General features: G+C 36.6%; 2 protein-coding genes across 4 annotated transcripts; both read left to right on the top strand.

Moving 5' to 3' along the window:
• The first annotated feature begins 438 nt into the window (after positions 1-438).
• Positions 439-14,865, top strand: adss1 (adenylosuccinate synthase 1). Its single transcript, XM_079385901.1, has 13 exons — positions 439-1,385; positions 2,657-2,759; positions 3,420-3,482; positions 3,643-3,693; positions 3,799-3,865; positions 4,471-4,578; positions 5,879-5,960; positions 6,033-6,159; positions 7,281-7,435; positions 11,647-11,771; positions 12,074-12,171; positions 14,174-14,323; positions 14,397-14,865. Exons 1-13 carry the CDS (start codon positions 1,197-1,199, stop codon positions 14,447-14,449), a joined length of 1,371 nt encoding a protein of 456 aa, XP_079242027.1. The 5' UTR covers positions 439-1,196; the 3' UTR covers positions 14,450-14,865.
• Positions 14,866-15,556: 691 nt separating this feature from the next.
• Positions 15,557-20,044, top strand: LOC306850774 (apoptosis regulatory protein Siva-like). 3 transcript variants are annotated; one of them, XM_079386631.1, is made up of 4 exons: positions 15,557-15,829; positions 16,383-16,571; positions 17,568-17,721; positions 18,630-20,044. In XM_079386631.1, exons 1-4 carry the CDS (start codon positions 15,709-15,711, stop codon positions 18,676-18,678), a joined length of 513 nt encoding a protein of 170 aa, XP_079242757.1. In that variant the 5' UTR covers positions 15,557-15,708; the 3' UTR covers positions 18,679-20,044. The 3 variants fall into 3 exon arrangements, with proteins under 3 accessions (XP_079242757.1, XP_079242758.1, XP_079242759.1); XM_079386632.1 differs by having other exon boundaries at positions 18,636-19,081; XM_079386633.1 differs by having other exon boundaries at positions 15,639-15,829; positions 16,388-16,571; positions 18,630-18,871.
• The last annotated feature ends 293 nt before the right edge of the window (positions 20,045-20,337 follow it).

Genomic DNA, 20,337 nt, shown 5'->3' with positions numbered 1-20,337 from the left:
GGGTGTGTGTTCACTGCTGTGTGTGTACACTTGGATGGGTTAAATGCAAAGCACAAATTCTGAGTATGGGTCACAATACTTGGCCACATGTCACGTCACACTTTCACTTTTACTTATTTTTTTATGAAATATTTACCTTGTGAGACATGGGCTGAGATTGATCTTCATAAATATAAATTTCTCAATTGTGCACGTACATCAGTTTTCCATAATCATTTTCACAACATATTTTAATATTTTACACAGTTAACTTTGCATCAAACAATTTTTTAAATGAAAAAAAGGGCTGTAAAAGGATATAACTATTACTAATTTAAATATTTGTTTTTTCTGATAATAAATGCAAAAGAAATCGTAAAAATATATATGGTTTACATTATTTATATGTTTAGTGCAGTATTCCTTTTGTTTACATCGCATTTGTAGCCCCGCCCACTCGCCGAGCACGTGATCATTATTAACACACGAGCAAACTCGCCGCTTTCCTCTTTATCCTTTACTTTCTGCGCTTGTAAACAACGTATTGTGTCTTGATTCCAGGGTCCATGTGCTGAAATGATTACTTTTGTATAATCAGTATTGCTTGTATCAGCTGATGTTTTATCACATGCACGCCCCAAAGTTAAATTAAACCTATGTAGTGGCTTCCTGACTCAATAGCGCCTACTAAACTGCGCATGCGCGTGTCTCTGAACTCCGCCGTCAGGGGGCGCTCGACGGCTCACAAACCCGAATCCTCTTCGAGTCGCATTCAAATATCAATGCGTTTTATGTCGTAATGAAAACATTTGTACTCTTATAAGTGTAATCTTTTAAATCAACGAACTCAAAGAATTGGTTAGTGACATACAAACAAAAATCTACCTCAGCAATGAAACATGAAATGTGTTGAAACATGAAATGTGTGTCATCAACTGCGATTGGTCTATTCTATCCAGCGTTGAGAAAAGTAACAGGTGTCATTAACGATACACGCTTTTCAGCAGCGGTTTAGATAATTTACACCGGAGCAGATCAACTTTAAAAACTATTTAAATTGCTAGAAAAGAGTTACTGAGCAGTAACTAGTTAAAATAGAAGAAGTATTATTTATCCTTATTTAAAAAGTTTCGCGTTGTTACGTCCCGCCCGTCTCAGAAGCGTCTCTCGCGCGCTCGTTAACGGCCGTCAGTCAGATTCGTTCCTCCGCGGTCAGCATGTCTTCGGGCCGGTCAGCGAACGACCACAAGAGCTACTCGAACCCGCCGTCCGCCGCGGTGAAACGGCCGAGGAACGACTCAGGGAACAAAGTGACGGTGGTTCTGGGAGCTCAATGGGGAGATGAAGGCAAAGGAAAAGTGGTTGATTTATTGGCGACGGAGTCTGACGTGGTGTGCAGGTGTCAGGTAAAATAACGGACAAAACATCAACATATACCTTCAGAAACTAATCATAAAAAAATAAACAAACGAACGTGATTGTAATTTTATATAATTTCAATCATTAGTTGTACTAAATGCATAAATATTTTGAATCTATTTTAATAATTGGTTATTATATCTAATTAACATTATTAATGGCTTTTAATCATTGTTTGCAGTAAAAAAACAAGTTTAATACACTACTACTGCTAACAATAGTAATTAATTATTTATAAAATATCGTTACCATGTATTATTTATGCTATCTATAATCTTGCCTGCATAGTTTCATGAGCTTTTTAGTTCATATTTAAGATTATGGAAAATAATAATGTAATATGTGATGTTTATGAAAATGCAACTGAACATGTATAGAAATATAAAAATAACTGATAAATGTTGTTTAATGGACAGCCAAGTACTATTATAAAAATTTGTTTCCTTTATGAAATAACATATTTGGAGCATATATATCAGTTATATATATAAAATATTTAACTTAGTTTTTTGTTTGTTATTTATTTGAAATCTACTATACATAAATCTGTTAATCTATTATAATATATATATATATATATAATGTATTTGTTTGTTTATTTTCCAAAATCTCAAATTTTAATTGATTTTAATATGAATAGTTTGCAATTAAGGACGGTATTGCTCTGTTCTTATTTCTCTACATATTCTGAATTGTTGGAGTAAATGTCTAATTGAAGAATTGATCACTCTTTATGAGTCTAAAACTAGCCTGAATATTGGATGGAGTGCCAGTTGAATGTTTACTGCTCTGTTTAGAGTCATCATCATTATTAGTGTTTTTAAAACTACTATTATATGCAAATAGTATAAAGTATTCCTAGCAATTCCTGCATGTTCAGCCGTGTTGCTGAGCGAGTCTGAATCTCAGTCCCAGAATTCCTCCTGCCCTTCACTGAACTCGGGTCACATTCCCGGCGTAACTGGACATGTGAGAAGGGCACGGCGCTGGCGATACAAGCCCATGGCATAGCGGCCTGTTGGAAATAAGCCTCGCTGGTTGGTGGATCGGGCTGGAGGCTGGTCTTCTCCGCTGAACACAGTGTGTCTGAGTAAAGGGCAAGCCGGCTGTCTGGATGCTTACAGAGTCACATTTCCAGGTCTCCCTTCTGGAGAAAATCTGGAGCGTGAGCCTTTAAGTTGTTTGTGTCCTTTGACTGCTAACCGTCCTGCAGCTTCACAGTGCATTGCATGAGCTTCATGTGCTTTTTCTGTCACAGGGAGGAAATAACGCTGGTCACACGGTGGTGGTGGATGAGAAAGAGTATGATTTCCATCTTCTCCCCAGTGGAATCATCAACACCAAATGCACATCATTCATCGGTGAGAAGGAGAGTAAAGTGCATTACAGTAACTGTGGAGGACAGATGCAGTGTTGCATCTGGCGTATTTACTCTATATGGAAGATTGGTTCCAAAAAAATTAAAAATAATAATAATAAATTCTCAGAATTGCAAGATAGAAACCCACAATTAGTCTGAATTGCAGGACATAAACTTGCAATTATAAGAAAAAAGTACAAGTATACAACATACATACAGATATACATTCGCAATAATGAGAAAAAAAATCTGATTTGCGAGATATAAAATCAGAATTCAGAGAAAAATGTGAGAATTGCTAGAAATAAATTCAAAACTTAAAAGAAAAAAGTCAGAATTGCTTTGGATTCAGAGTAAATAAGTCAGAATGGTAAGAAATCAATAAAAATTGTATAGGAAAAAGTCAGAATTGCAAGAAATAAATTCATAATTTAAAGAAACATGTCAGAATTGTGAGATATAAATTTAGGATTCAGAGTAAAGAAGTCATAATTGCAAGACATAAATTCAAAATGTAATGCTAATGTAAATGAAATGCTTCCATATATTAAAGACAGCTTATCCCTTAATGATTAAAGCACTGTTTTGCTTGTTTTCAGAGACTGTAAAGTTGAATCCAGATTGTCTGTGTAGTTTCAGTAACACGTGTCTTCATCTGCAGGTAACGGCGTAGTCATTCATCTTCCAGGATTATTCGAGGAGATTGACAAGAATGAGAAAAAAGGTTGTTTTTTTTTTTGTCACAATTTACATAAACATGCAAACATTACATGGTTTTGAATAATCCAGTCTTACACAAATCCTGCTGACTAGATCTGATTCATTGATTATTCATGGCTTGATTCTGTGCTCAGGAATAATTTGTTGTTTGCTTCCATGATAAGGTCTGAAAGGATGGGATAAAAGACTTATCATCTCAGATCGGGCTCACATTGGTAATATAACTATAAATAACAGTGTTTTTATTAAATATATTGAATACAGTGGTGGTGGAAAATACATATAATAGACGATCGTATGATTGCATCTGTTTGTGTCAGTATTTGACTTCCATCAGGCTGTGGATGGACTTCAGGAGGTTCAGAGACAAGCTCAGGAAGGACAAAAGTAAGAACAACCGATGCATAAAAGATGTACATTTGATTAAACTTGTATTTATGGTTGATAATGGTTGTTTATTTAATGTAAATTGTTAGAAGACAACAAACACATTGTAGTGTCCTGCAGTTTGGTAATTGGTTGCAAATATTGCATATAACATCATATAATAATAATACATTTTAATAATATCATAAATTATAAAATAAATTTAATAAATATAAATGCATCTTATACTCAACTTCAAACATAATATGTAAATACATTTTTAAAAAAGCATGCAAAAAGAGTGAGATTAAAAAAATAAAATATTTTGTTTGCAATCTAAAGAAAACAAATCAGAATTTTTCAATGTATTTAGACTTGTCCTGGTAACTGATATGGCAAAATTCATATAATAATTGATAATAATAAAAATGTTATTCATGATGTACTTTCAAACATAATATATAAAATATAAAACAATGCAAACAAAGTAATATAAAACAGCTTACAATATTTAGTTTGACCTCCTGTGTTTGTTGATTCTGTTGCATTATGCATTATTTTTGGTAGTTTTATATTTTTTTGGTGATTAAAAGCAAGCCGTTTAACCATTTTATGTTCGTTTACAGCATAGGAACAACTAAGAAAGGCATCGGCCCCACATACTCCTGTAAAGCGTCTCGCACCGGGCTCCGCATCTGTGACCTGATGGCTGATTTCAGCGAGTTTTCTACCCGGTAAACCCTGTGCAAATCTTACAGTCGATGTTCCCTCTCTTTTTTTTCTTGCCGAGCAAAATGTTTCTCTATTGGGCATAAATTTCAGCCACCCTGAGCAAAAATATTCTGTATAGCAGACCTGTACAGCGCGCGCACAAAAAAGTGTGTAACTCTTAACTTTAATGCATTTTAAATTTGTAATTTGACCCTTGATGTAACCAAATGATGCACATTTTAGGTTACCTGAGAAAACATTTTTACAGTGCAATTAAAAAGCATTTCACACAGAACAGTTCAGCTCTTTATAATAATATATAATATGTAAAAAAACTTAAGCAGATATTGCTTATGAATTCCTTTTCTGAGGTCTATTATTTACTAGGTTTATAATATAATATAATATGTGACCCTGGAGCACAAAAGCAGTCTTAATATGCATTGCTAAGAACTTCATTTGGACAACTTTTTTGCACCCTCAGATTCCAGATTTTCAAATAGTTGTATCTCAGTTGTATCAATGGAAAGCTTATTTATTCAGCTTTCAGATGATGCATAAATCTCAGTTTCGGAAAATTGAACCTTGTGACTGATTTTGTGGTCCTGGGTCACACATTGTATAATATTGTAATATAATATGAAAAATGAAGCAGATATTGCTCATGAATTCCCTTTTTGAGGTCAATTATTTACTAGGTTTATAATATAAAAATAAACTGAAGCATTTAATCTGAGAACAGAATAGAATAGAAAAGAATAAAAAAAAATGAAAACAAACTGAACTGTAAGTTAAATATAACATGTAAATTCTTATAGTCATCTGTTGTAGAGTTTGCACACCACTACACCTGTGTGTGACTGTAAATGTCTCAGATTTTGTTTTACCGTTCTGTGCCCATCATCCATTATTTCCAACATTTAATCAAGCCACTCTTCTTTAAAACATGATGACGTTTTATTTCACATGATATTGGTTTGCATCGGCAAATGAACGTTTCGCTCATGTTGGGCTATTTCGTTAAAGCACAAAGGATTTCTACAGCACCTGATTCAGTGTGCATCATTCTCTTTCATTGGAAACCACATGTAAATCGTATTCTATAGAGACACTAACTCTATAGCGATTTGCCCAAGCATTGCAATTATTTTGCATTTACTAAAAGGCAATCAAATGGCTTTCCCAACTCCTTTTTGTGTCTGTGTGACATATTTTGTCTTCTGCGCGGTCGCGACTTGAGAAGTGCTTAGAGGGATCATTGCTTCCAGTGCTGCTCATATCAGAGCGCTGATGATCTGAAGTGTTGGTAACTCTCTCCCGAAGGGTGAAGAACCTGGTGCAGCAGTATCAGTCCATGTATCCGGCTCTGAAAGTGGACGTGGAGGGCGAGTTGAAGAAGCTGAAGGTCAGTTGAAGTTCAGTAGACGCATATGCGCTGTGTGTTACGCTGCTGTCTCTGACCCACGCTCCTTCACAGGACTACGCCGAGAGGATCAGACCGCTAGTCAGGGACGGCGTCTATTTCATGTACGATGCAATTCACGGGCAGCCGAAGAAAATCCTGGTGGAAGGAGCAAACGCGGCACTGCTGGACATCGACTTCGGTGAGGATCTGTGTGTGTGACAGAGTGTGTTTTCTACAAAGTCCCTCCTTCCGCCTGCTCTGATTGGCCAACTGGCACAGTGCATTGTGATTGGCCGAACACCGCAAGCACTCGTCGGAAATGTAACGCCCCTTCCCATAATCGCGAGCTTCATCTTTCAGAATAAAAGTAAAGACAGTTAATAATGTCCTTAGTTTTACCATCAGTTCAAGCCCGAAAGGGAAACAGAGTCGAGTGAGAGACACAGTGATGATGCTCGTATGTGTTTGCAGTAGTGTCTCCCTCTCTCACACACACACACGACGCGCAACTCCACATTTAATCAGTCAATAGCAAATACTTAAACTAATAACAAAGCATTCAGAAGCCCCAGATTGTCATAGCAAAGTCAGAATTACCTCCTCTCCTAGGTTCACGAAATAAAATGTCCATAAAATGCATTGTGATAACATCTGGGTTGTGCTGTAAGTAATCTTAAAGATTCCTAAATGCATCTACTTTCGGAAGGCCAAATAAAGTGTTTTTGCTTTCGCATAGAAACACACAGTGTCTCCCTGACACAGCTGCATCGACACTACTGCAGTTACTGAATCGCAAATAGGCAGCATCACGCAAATATTTCCACATCGTGATGTAGACATGTGGGGACGTGTTTGAATAAGCCATTTTAGGGAGCCGTGGCAGAGTCTTAACTTTTATAGTTAACCAAAGAATATCTCTTTGGTCTTGAGACTTTAGTCTTTGCAACTTCAGGGATCTTATCTATGTATAATCAGCTTGTAACACACCAAAGAGAAAGGAAAACTTGAAATCGCATCATATGACCCTTTGTCTGCTATCATAGGCAGCCGCCATATATGGTGGAGATATTATTATTATACCCATAACATCTAAATGACATGCTTGATATTGTGAAGACCTGCTGTATGCCACTGGTCCATGATTTTGTACATGTATTTAACTGCATCTATAATATGTCCCTGTGAATCATTTATTTTAAGTGGACTAAAAAAAAAATTCAAATGTGTGTGTGTGTGTGTGTGTGTGTGTGTGTGTGTGTGTGTGTGTGTGTGTGTGTGTGTGTGTGTGTGTGTGTGAACGGTGGTTTGTCATCTCTGTAGGAACGTACCCGTTTGTGACGTCGTCCAACTGCACGGTGGGAGGCGTGTGCACCGGCCTCGGCATCCCGCCCGCGAACATCGGTGACGTGTACGGAGTGTCAAAGGCTTACACCACTAGAGTCGGGATCGGGGCCTTTCCCACAGAACAACTCAATGTGAGTCTGACTGAAAATGACAATCTCAGCAGGGTTATTATAGCTAACAAAAAAAGTTGCCATTTAAAGGGGACCTAACACACACAGTTTCACCCAATCTCATATTAATCTAGAGTACCTATAGGGTAGTACTGCATCCTTCATATCTCCAAAAAGTCTTTAGTTTTATCATATTAATAAAAGAAAGATGCAGCTTTACGATTCTCTCCGGAAAAAGCCGAGCTCCTAGAGGCGTGCCGTGTGGGCGGAGCTAAAGAGTGACGAGCACTTGCGCTGATCGCCAACAAAACACAAACATTTGATGCCGTTTCACTTATCATCTGCAGTTCTGAATCATGACCGGGATCTTTTATAGTTGGGATTGCTCCATCTTAATGACAAACCATGGTTCACTGCAAAACTCAGACACTCCGTCAGGCCAAAGATGTTTACAGAAAGGGGGATGAAGTCTTGTACAAACAGGCCAAATACACACTGGAAAAGGAGATCAGAGTGGAAAAGAGGAATTATTCTGACAAGCTCAGGAAAAAATTCTCTTCCAGTGATCCTGCTTCAGTGTGGATAGGAATGAAGGACATCACCAGCTACAAGACACCATCCCCCAGCACTCTGGAGAATCAACACCTGGCAGACGACTTGAACAAGTTCTTTTGTCGTTTTAAAGATCCCCCCGTACCCGCCCAGAACACCCCTCCACACAACTATTAACACCTCCAGCAACCCTCCTCTCCCCCACACCTACAATTCAAATCAGCGAAGAAGATGTGTGCCAGGTCTTCAGGAAGAACAAAAGAAGGAAAGCACCAGGCCCAGATGGTGTGTCACCGGCCTGCCTAAAAACCTGTGCTGATCAGCTGGCCCTCATCTTCACACAGATCTTCAATAGATCACTGGAGCTGTGTGAAGTCCCCTCATGCTTCAAACGCTCCACCATCATCCCCGTCCCAAAGAAACCCCAAATTACTGGACCTAACGTGGCTCTAACGTCTGTAGCCATGAAATCATTTGAAAGACTGGTTTTGGCTTATCTGAAGGACATCACTGGGCCTTTAACTGCTCAAAACTGTGGAGATGATAGTGGACTTCAGGAGAAACCCCCCTGCTCTCCCCCCACTCACCATCATGAACAGCACTGTGACTGCAGTGGAGTCATTCAGATTCCTGGGCACCACCATCTCTCAGGACCTAAAGTGGGATATTCACATTGACTCCATTGTCAGGAAGGCCCAGCAGAGGTTGTACTTTCTTCGCCAGCTGAGGAAGTTCAACCTGCCACAGGACTTACTGAAACTGTTCTACTCCGCCATCATTGAATCCATCCTCTGCACTTCAATAACTGTGTGGTTCAGCTCAGCTACCAAATCTGACCTCAAAAGACTACGGAGGGTAGTCCGGACTGCTGAGCGAATCATTGGTACAACCCTCCCCACTCTCCAAGAACTGTACTTATCCAGAGTGAGCAAAAGGGCTGGTAAAATCCCTCTGGACCCCTCACATCCAGCACACTCCCTCTTTGAAGTGTTACCATCTGGTCGACGCTACAGAGCTCTGAGCACCAGAACGACCAGACACAGGAACAGTTTCTTCCCTCAGGCAATCCATCTCATGAACTCTCAACAATAAATGTGGAACATACAACTATAATACACTATCCATTCACCACACTCACAAATTTTTATCATTATTTTCTCATTTCTAATTGGCACATACTTGACCTGTACATACATAGTTGTCTATATTATATATTGTGCTTTTGCTGCTTTGTACATTGTCTTTTGGTTAATTGTTGTTATTCTTTTATTATCTGTGTCCTGTCCTGTTGCTGTCTTTCTGTTGCACTGTGGAGCTTCTGTCAATACAACAAATTCCTTGTATGTGTAAACATACCTGGCCAATAAAGCTCATTCTGATTCTGATTCTGAATCTAAAATAACTCAATTAAAATCATTTCAAATCAAAATTCTTTTGTTGCTTAAAAATAACTGAAATAAATTATTTAAAAAAATTAAATTATTATTTCAGCAGAGCTATTACTTATTTAATAATAATTTTATTTAATTAATTAATATTTTAGCTATTCATTTTTTCATTTCCATTTAGTTTAACGCAGTATACTAAAATAACAAAAATTAAAACCATTAAAAACTAATTTTGCTACCCCAAATAAAATAATTTTTAACTGAAGTAAAATAAAATATATAAAAAATCTTGTACTAAAATAATTAAAACTTAATCAAAATTAAACTATATAGACATATTTTAAATAAATAAATAAAATCGAAAAAAGCATCCAAATTTACTAAAATGAAAACAAAATCTAAAAATAAAAACCAATTCAAAATATGAGCAAAACTATAATAGTATCTCAATGATACTAAAACACGCTGCTTTCCAGTGTTGTGTTCAGTCTGTGTCAGACGGGCTGTCATCGGTTCATGAGTCGTCTGAGTCTGAGATGAATCTGTGCGTTACTGATGAGATGAATTCCACCTTAAAAAACACTGATCTGTTCATGATAATATGATCTGATGTTTGCTGCAGTTATATTTAGAGATTGTGTGACTTTCACACATATGAACGTTTGGGTTTAGTGGATTTGCCCTTTGCAGCAGCTGTGTTTTAACTCCATTACATTAACGGCAGATAAATTTAGATTTAACGCCCGATTTGGTCATCAGACAACAAACATTTTTGTAGATATATACTGTTGATTTGATCTGTACTTTGCCAGTTAATGTCTTTAAAATAAATATAAATGTAAAAATAAATATAAAACATAATTCAATATATAAATAAATAAATAAGAAAAAATATAAGTATAAATATGATATATTTTCTTTCTTATAATTTTTTCATATTTAAATATTTTTGATATTTATAATTATGATTCATATATTTTTATGTGTAAAGCAAAATAATTATAGATGTAAAAATACTAATATATCTATTAAGGTTGTAATGGTATGAGATTTTCACGGTATGATAATTGTCTCAGAAAATATCACGGTATATATTAAACAATCAGTAACAATGACTCTTAAAAGAATAAGAACAAGTTATTTGAGTGAACAAATCCTTTATTGCAACAAACTTGAAATCATTTTAATGAAAGTAAGCCTCCCTTCTGAGAAAAAAAAAACAATTACAAAATAAAGCCATAAGCTTTATGTATATCTATATCACACTTTAACATTTTAATTAGTGTTTTAAAATGCTATCAAATGAAAATGTAACAACTTTTATTTTTGGCAAAGTGCTGCACAACAGTTAAAACATTTACAAACATGATATTCCTTAAAAATAATGTTTAAATAAATGAATTATTATAAAGAACATTATTACTGTTGTCATAACTTAAGTACATTGTACAATGCTAATATATTTCTGTCAGGACTTTTGTTTTGAGGGGTTGTAGCGGACCTTTGAGTGTAGTGTATTTGACAGTGGTTTTTCTCAAATAAAACTGGTTTTCTCTCAGAGCAGCTCTGCTGATGTTCAGGTTTATGTAGACGCTGAAAACACCATTAGTGTCATGCATGCATACTTCAGTATGTAGTAGATAAAACGGCGCCACTCATATCTACTTTTGATTTATCCATCCATCAGATTGCGCTTTTTACGTGACAAACTCGTTAACGTTTACTGTAAATCTCATGTTCATGACTGCACCGGGATTCCCTCAGCATCACGGAAATTATACGGCCTTTTAACTTACATGCCTTTATCTGCAAGGAGGGATGGTGTCCGCGAATGTGAGCGAACATGTTGGATGCATTCCCTGCTTTTGCAGCCACTTTGTGTCCACATTTTTTGCAAATTGGATCCGTCCTCAAGGACTACCCCGCGTTTGTTTGTTTTGTTTCTTTTATATCCAAAGTATTCCCATACTGCAGATTTAGACTTTTTTTCGGCGGGGGATGGAGATTAGATACAATCTCTTGTCTCTGTCATATTCTCCACTGCTCGTGCAGCAGAGTGAAGCAGCCGAAATTATTTGCATATGCACGGGTGAGATTATTATTATTTTTTTTTTTTTAACCGTAGATATGCAAATGTTTTCGGTATGATAACCGTGTACGTTCAAACCGCAATATACCGTCATACCGGTATATTGTTACAACCCTAATATCTATATATTAATAGATAATATTAATTGATTTATTGACAAAAGTATTAATCAATATATGTGTCTCTCTCTCTCTCTCCCCCAGGCAGTGGGCGAGCTGCTGCAGACCAGAGGTCATGAGGTGGGCGTGACCACAGGCAGAAAGAGACGCTGTGGTTGGCTGGATTTGGTTATTCTCAAATACGCTCATATGATCAACGGATTCACTGGGTGAGCGCTTTGGTTCAATGTGAAAAAATGACATACTGAACTATACTTAATAGTATTTTTAATATATTATATATTATGCAACAAGTAATATACAATAAACAGTAGCATGCCACATTATTGTCACATGACCTCATTATATTGCATGCGTACATTAGTAAGAGAGGCAGAAATAAATACAGGCATTTAGATTTTTTTTTTCTTTATATTACTCAAATTTTGCATAAAATGTGCAAAGCTTTGTGTCAACAATGAATGTAAAAATTGTAGTATTTTTCTAATGGTTGTTTTGTGTCTCTCTTCAGCATTGCTTTGACTAAACTGGACATCCTTGATGTTTTGGATGAAATTAAAGTGGGTGTTGCTTATAAGATCAACAGCAAGAGAGTCCCGTATTTCCCAGGTAAAATGATTCCTAGAAGTGTTAGGAGCAGTGTTGGGAAGTAACTGAATAAAAGTAGTGGCACTAAATTTGAATTAGTTAGAACGATTCACTGATTCTTTTGAGTCCCAGCACAGATGTTCATGTGCTACATGTTTTGTGCAGCTAAATAATGTGTGTGTGTGTGTGTGTGTGTGTGTGTGTGTGCGTGTGTGTGTGTGTGTGTGCATGCGTGCGTGCGTGTGTGTGTGTGAGTGAATAATAAAAAAGACAAAACTACTAAACTTAACATTAAATTGAGAACAGAAAATGTAAGAATAAAAACTCATTCATAATAGTGTCTCAGTCATACAAAAATATTTGTAGTTTGACCGTTATTTAAAAACCCTAAATTAAGAATAGTATAACTTCCAAAACATTATTTGCTCATAGATTTAATTGTGTTTTTGCCAAGCTTAAATGTTTCTGTGCATGTGTCTTTTTACATCTTAATATCAAAATGTGTCATTAACATAATAATAAAATATTATTGCTATTATTTTGTATTTACTATTGTATTATTTAATTCTTAATAATAAACATCATGGTTTGAAACATCTTCCAGTGTAATTGTAGTATAACTGATACGCTATTATAGCATTTGTTAATATTTTAATTTTTTGTTTTCACTCTGATTTTAGTTCTTTTAAAACTTACTTTTTCAGAGTAGCTTTATGTGATTATTTTGTCATTTTTAAAAAAATATATATATATATTCTTTTTCATAAATTTTTATTTTATTTTTGCAAAGTGCTTTGAGATGCAACTTTTAAAGGTGCTATAATAAAAATTTAGTTTATTATAATTATTATTATTATTAAAGTTAATCATTTTGGTTTGTTTTTGTAAAAAAAAAAAAATGCTTATGAGAAATAATTTTAGTTTCAGTTTAAGATTGTCCTATCTCAGATAGATCCTTCAAGGTATCTTGGAGAGGTAAGGTATCCAAGTCGCAACATCTAGTTACTGGGGTGCCTCAGGGCTCAGTTCTTGGACCACTTCTCTTCTCTGTCTACATGGAATCACTAGGTTCTGTCGTTCAGAAACATGGCTTTTCATATCACTGCTATGCTGATGACACTCAACTCTACCTCTCAATCCATCCTGATGATCCGATGATAGCTGCTCGCATCTTAGCTTGTCTAACAGACATTTCTTGCTGGATGAAGGACCATCACCTTCAACTCAACCTGGCTAAGACAGAACTGCTGATGGTTCCAGCAAACCTATCGTTTCATCACAATTTAATGAGCCAAAAAGAATGCATGTCACACCTCTGTTTATCAATTTGCACTGGCTACCAATAGCTGCTCGCATAAGATTCAAGGCATTAATGTTTGCCTACAAAACCACCACTGACTCTGCACCCCTTTACCTAAATTCATTACCTCAGACTTATGTGCCTCTAGAAGCTTGCGTTCTTCAAGTGAACAACGCATTATTGTTCATCCCAAAGAGGCACAAAATCACTTTTACATTAACTGTTCCCTGCTGGTGGAATGACCTGCCCAACTCAATCCCAGAGTCCTTAGTCATCTTTAAGAATCGGCTAAAAACACATCTCTTCCATCTTTATTTGATCCGCTAACTCTAGCACTCTCTATTCTAATTCTATTTGATCTATCTGTCTTCTTTTTAATTAAAAAAACAACAACACACATTTGACCTTCTATCAATTGCATATTTATTTTCTAACTGCTAGCTTTTCTTGTAAAACTAACACTATCTTTCTTTTTTCTATTCTATCTACTTGTTTATTTAAAAAAAACTTGCTACGTGTACTGCGTTAGGCTAACCAAGACATGTCAAAGCACTTGCATGTTGTTGCTCTTTTGTTGGTTTTGACTGCTTCTAATGTCCTCATTTGTAAGTCTCTTTGGATAAAAGCGTCTACTAAATGTAAATGTAAGATTTTTAATTTAGTTAAATTTTCAAGTAAAAAAAACAAAATATTTTATTTCTGTAAATCTCTCTGTACTTTCAGCCAACATGGAGGTTCTGCAGAAGGTGGAGGTTGAGTACGAGACGTTTCCCGGATGGAAGACGGACACATCAGCGGCCAGGAAGTGGAACGATCTTCCTCCTAAAGCTCAGAACTACATCCGCTTCGTGGAGAACCACATCGGCGTTCCTAGTAAGTCCTTCACACCAATAAACCACATTATCCTCCTGTCAGCCAAACTCACGCTTGCATCTCTTCACTGCAGTTAAGTGGGTCGGTGTGGGGAAATCCAGGGAATGCATGATCCAGATGTTCTAGGATCATGAAGCATCCTACCCACAATCCTCCTGAAGACTATCAGCACAGCGGGACTCTTGATTTTACTGGTTGGCATTCATTAAACTCTCTTAACAATGTTTTACTTGATGGAAGATCACCTCTGAATGGCTGTGTATGTCCAGGCATTATAACCATCATCTATCGGTCTCTCAGATTGACTGCGATACGTTTACACTCATCTTAAATAATGGCGCTATTGTTAATGTTGAGTTTTTGGGATTCAAAGTGGCATTTGATCATGTTTTGTTGAATTGCACTCTGTTGTTTCCAGTGAGACACGTCTGAAACTGTGTTTATTTCATTGTTTTGGTTTTATGCATTTCATTCTCTGCTCTTAGAATAAGATCATGAACGAATGTCTTTCCATTAAAAGAGATTTTTCCTTTGTGCTGCACTGATTTAGCAGGCTTCTTTCCCAGCGTTTTGTCTGCTCTCAGATATAATTAGGTTAAACGCACTATTAGCTGCGACAGAAATAGATTGGGACAGAGAACACTCTGTTCCTCTCATCTATGCCAAGATGATCTGATCTCAGAGGAACCGTAGTGACTTTACAATCACAGACTGACAAGAAAACTCAGATCCACGAGCCAATCGAGACTACAGACACTACAAGAATAAGAGAAAAGATAAGTCAAATAATCACATTGGGTGTAAATAAACTTAAAGAAATAATAATATTTGTTTTGATTTGCCCCCAAGTATTACATGCATCACTCATAGGAATTCTTAAATGTCACTGCATTCAATACAAAATATCAAAGTAGGTGTGATGTATTGCAAAGACAGATGCTGTAGCACATGCACACATTTTAAGCCCAATATGCATTCATGCCTTTATTTGGTAGATGTCTTTTTAACCCAAAACGACTTCGAAGTGTATTATTTCTTTCATTTCTCCATGCATTTCCTGAGAATGAAACAAACCCATGACTCTGGCATTGCTATGCTTCACCAGTTAAACTACAGGTTTGAAATGCTCAAACGACAGATGAAGAGATGAAGTGTCCGGTCATAAGCAGCAGTGGCTGTGGTTCGCCTGAGGACCGGCAGGTGGCGCTGAGCGCGTCCTCGCGTCTGTCCGCCGCTGCAGCGGATGAAGAAGAAGCGGAGTCCTTAAAGCGCGAGCACGTGTTGTTGTTCCTGCAGGTTCGCGTTGTTTGTTTGTTTATGTAATTAGTTTATTTTTCGTTCTCCGTCGCTTTATTTGTCGTGTTTTCTAACCTGTCGTTTTTAAGATGCCGAAGCGCTCGTATCCGTTCAGCGAGAGCTTCTGCTCTCAGTATAAAGTGCATGTTGGTCAGAAGGAGATCAATAACTGCGCAGTTTTCGGACTCGAGTACAAACAACAGATTTATGGTGAGATATAAACATATTTATTACAAACCAAATCAGCAATATAAATCATTAGAATGAGAATTATACAGGAGGTAAATCAAAGCATTGCTTTATAATTGATGGGAGTTATTGATAATCATAGAAACAATGCTAATATTGACTATTAATCATAATAAGTTTTTATCAGGTGTTAATATCATCAGATTAATCAAAGATCATTGGGCGGTGTTTGTTAGTTTAATTACAGCATGTGTGTATATATTAAAAAGTTTATTTTAAATAATTTAAACTGATTTGTCTTCCCAAAGGTTGTTAAATATTTTAATTAATGCTCATAATTGCTGAAGTGTGTTTCATTGCGTGTAATCACAACCTTATAGCTGCTTTAGAATATTAATATTAAGTTGCATGAAAAATTAGGTTTTATTTTTATATAAGGGAATATATTTATTTGTAATATAAATTGTTTGGTTTATTTTTTAACTGATTCATTTTATCAGCAGGTTAATTTTAAATATAATTTTTTTTCCCTGGTTACTCTTTTGTCTTATTTTTTTTTTCTTTTCTTAATTAGAAAAGACTAAGAACCTGCTGTTCAGCGGGACCAAAGCCATGATGGGTCGAGACGGAGTGGAGAAGGCCTCAGACGGAGTGGTCTCCTGTCAGACCGCTGTATCAGCAGCTCCTGGACATCAGATGCTTCTCAAAGGACAGACCTGCATCGGGCTGGACGGACGGCTACAGAGAGCAAACACTGCTGCAGGTGAATCCAGAAGAGCAGCTGTGATCCGTTCAGTGTGACGTGAGACTCATTTGTGCCATCATGTGATGAAGATGCAGCATATCTGCGGAGTTAAATCCAAGTTTCTTACTAATTTTGTGCTGCTGATTCCACAGTGTATTTTGCTGAAGCGCGTCACACTTTCTCATAAAATGATGCATTTTGTTGCATTTTTGCTTTTGAGAATCTTAATCATTTGTGTGGTGAAGTCTGTTTTCTCCCTTAATCATCAGAAAAGCACCACAAACACACGCTTCCTGTCTGAATTGGAGCCAGATTACAACTATTTGTTCAATTCTCAGCCCATTTCCACATGTAGAACATTTATTTTAATTTTATTTTAAAATGAAACTTGACGTTTGACTTTTTTAATTTTGATAAGTGCATTAAAGCTGACACATTATAATTTGAAATTCTTATTTTGTGAAAACTACATGGAAATTTTTGCTTTAATAAAAAGTCCTGTGAAATCAAGCACTGTCAGTAAAACAACCATAACGTACAGATTACAGTATTTTAATAAGACATGTTGAGTAGTGCATATTGAATATAACTTGTGTAATGATCGCCATGAAAATAGCATCAGAATGAGCTTTATTGCCACACGAGGAGCTTGTTTTCATGACAGAAGCTCCTCACTGCAACAGAACAAAAAAACAGATCACAAAAAGAAGAATAGAACAAGTAAATAAGGAATGTACAAATGAACAATTGTATGTACAGGTATATTATGTGCAAATTCGAAATGTAGACCAAGTATGTGTGGTGGATAAGTGAATAAAATAGCCTTGACACTGGCATGGTGTTAAATGAATAAACATTCTTCACAATAGAAGTTGTTCACACCGTCATGTTTGGGATTGCTTGAGGCTAAATGATTGTGGTTTTGCTCAAACTGGCCTGTAATCAACACTGATGTTTTGATTCTTGAGTGCAGTATGCTGTGAACTGCTGTAGTAACTCTGTGTCTGTCGTCAGGTTGTGCGGCGGCTCCTTCAGCGTGTTGTGTGTGTCAGAGGGTCTCTGGTTCGAGGAAGCCGTGCTCTCAGTGTGAGCGTCCTGTGTGTGCGGCGTGTATCCGGGAGTGCAACATCTGCTCCGACCGCTGCTGCTCCTTATGCGCCGTCACCGAGTAAGTCAACCGCATTACACGCTGCTTTCGATTTCCTTTAATAGAATAGTTCACCCAGAAATGAAGATGTGCTCACCCTCAGGCTGTTCAAGATCAGGATGAGTTCGTTTCTTCATCAGGTTTGTAGAAATGTGTCTCTGCATCAGTGTCTCCGCAATGAATGCAGTGAATGGGTGCCGTCAGAATGAGTCTAAACAGTTGATAAAAACATCACAATAATCCACACCACTCCAGTCCATCAGTTACCATCTGGAGAAAACAAAAGCTGAAACAAATCCATCATTAAGACGTTTTTAACTAAAATACGAGTCTATGATCCATAATAACGCTTCCTCCAGTGAAAAAGTGCATCTGCTGTTGTCTCTCACATCAGAATCCAGCTACATATTTGTTTAGAGCTGTTTTGTCTTGTAAACGCTGCTTGATCTGTGCAGATTTCTCTCCTGATTCAGACCAGAACACGTTTTCACTGGAGGAAGCGTTATTATGGATTATGGACTTGTATTTTAGTTAAAATCATCTTAATGCTGGATTTGTTTGAGCTTTTGTCTTCTCCAGATGTTAACTGATGGACTGGAGTGGTGTGGATTGTGATGTTTTTATCAGCTGTTTGGACTCTCATTCTGACGGCACCCATTCACTGCAGAGCATCCATTGCTGAGACACTGATGCAGAGACACATTTCTACAAACCTGATGAAGAAACACACTCATCCTAATATTGGATGATCTGAGGAGTACATTGTCAGCATATTTTGACATATGCACGTTTGAGATGTTTAGTTTTGGATTTGCATACTATACCAAGAAACATGCATGATGCTTAACTTTTGCTGTATTAGATCTGTAGATTCATGCTGGAGTGTGGTGTGTTTCTTCTGAAATCTGATCAGTTCGTTCTCTGCTCAGTTACAGTGAGCGTTATGAGCGCGTCCTCTGCTGTGGCTGTTCATCCTGATAGCAGCGATCAGAACAGACGAGTGCGCAGACGACTGATGACCATTACGACAGACAATATTGTTAATGCATTGCCAATTAAATGTAAATGAGATTCTATTTTATATATGCTTGTATTGTTTCTTGCCCTTTCCCTCCTTTTATGTACATACACCTGACTATTGAAATAAATGCTTGACATTAATAGTTTCATAATGATGATGTTTGGGACTTTTTTTGATGGATGGATAGACACGCATATATATGCATGCACGCACATTGTTGGATGTCTGTTAACAGTAGTGTGATCAGGTGTTTGTCACTAGAGGGCAGCACCTGAATATAATACTTTAATGAATAGCAGTGTCTATCAGGACTACATTCACTGTCTCCTAACAACTTTAATCATTAAAACTCGTTTTCTAACAAGCTTTTTCTGTTCTATCTACATGTTTTCATATATAATTAAAAACCTTACGTGTATTGCATTAGGCTTAATGAGACTTGTCATAGTACTTGCATATCATTGCTCTTTTGTTGGTTTTGATTGCTTCCATTGTCCTCATTTGTAAGTCTCTTTGGATAAAAGCATCTGCTAAATGTAAGACTTTTTAATGATGGTGCCTTTTCTTTTAGAAGGAAGTCCATACAATTAATTTGACTTTAAATGATACTGGAACCAGAGGTTCGATGCTCTTGTAACACTTCGGGACACTAAAGTCAGACTTCTGTGTAAATTAGAAGCTTTAAGCTCAATCAGACACTGAACCCTCATACACATCTACTTCTGGCTTGGAGCAGCCGTACCGTTTCAGGCATAGAAAGTACCACAGTGTGACCACGGTACCTTAGTCTTTTATATTAGACTTGTTTTTGAAAAATCTCTTCTGCTCAAGGCTGCTTTTAGTTGATCAGAAATACAGTAAAAATTGCGAAATAATATTTAAAATAGCTGTTTTCTATGTGAATGTGCTAAACTAATGTATTTCTGTGATCTGCAGCTGTATTTTCAGCATCATTACTCCAGTCTTCAGTGTCACATGATCTTCAGAAATCATTCTAATATACTGATTTACTGATCAAGAAACATTATTATTATCAATGTTGAACACAGTTGTGCTGCTCAATATTTTTGTGGATTCATTAAATTTTTCATGATTCACAGATGAATAGTTCAAAAGTACAGCATTTATTTGAAATAGAAGGCTTTTGTAACATGATAAATGTCTTTACTAGCACTTTTGATCAATTCAATGCATCCTTGAAAAAACTATCTTACTGACCCCAAACTTTAATGGCATTGTACTATTTTTTTTAGGATTGTTTGTCCATTATAAATGACTTAAACATAACACTAGGTTAAATAAAGAGCAGACACCCTTTACTGCACCGGACTGCTTGTTTTTGGCTTATATGACAAAATGTTTCCTCTGTTATTTTCATGAATATTTAAATATTGCATTTCTTTACATGCTGTCACTATTAAACATGCAGCTCTTAAATCAGGGATATGGAGAGTTTGGCTGCGACCCAAATCAAACACACCTGCCTGTAATTCTAAATAATGATGCAAATTTGGGTCTGTTCCTCACAGAAAGCATCATATGACTTCAGACGACACTGAATATAGCAGACTAGCTGTATGAACTACTGTTATGATACTTTTGCCTCCTTTTTGAAG

The sequence above is a fragment of the Barbus barbus genome (assembly GCF_936440315.1).
Source record: "Barbus barbus genome assembly, chromosome: 30".
NCBI lineage: Eukaryota > Metazoa > Chordata > Actinopteri > Cypriniformes > Cyprinidae > Barbus > Barbus barbus.
Note: the sequence above shows the minus strand (reverse complement) of the source record. Positions and strands in the feature narration are given on the sequence as shown.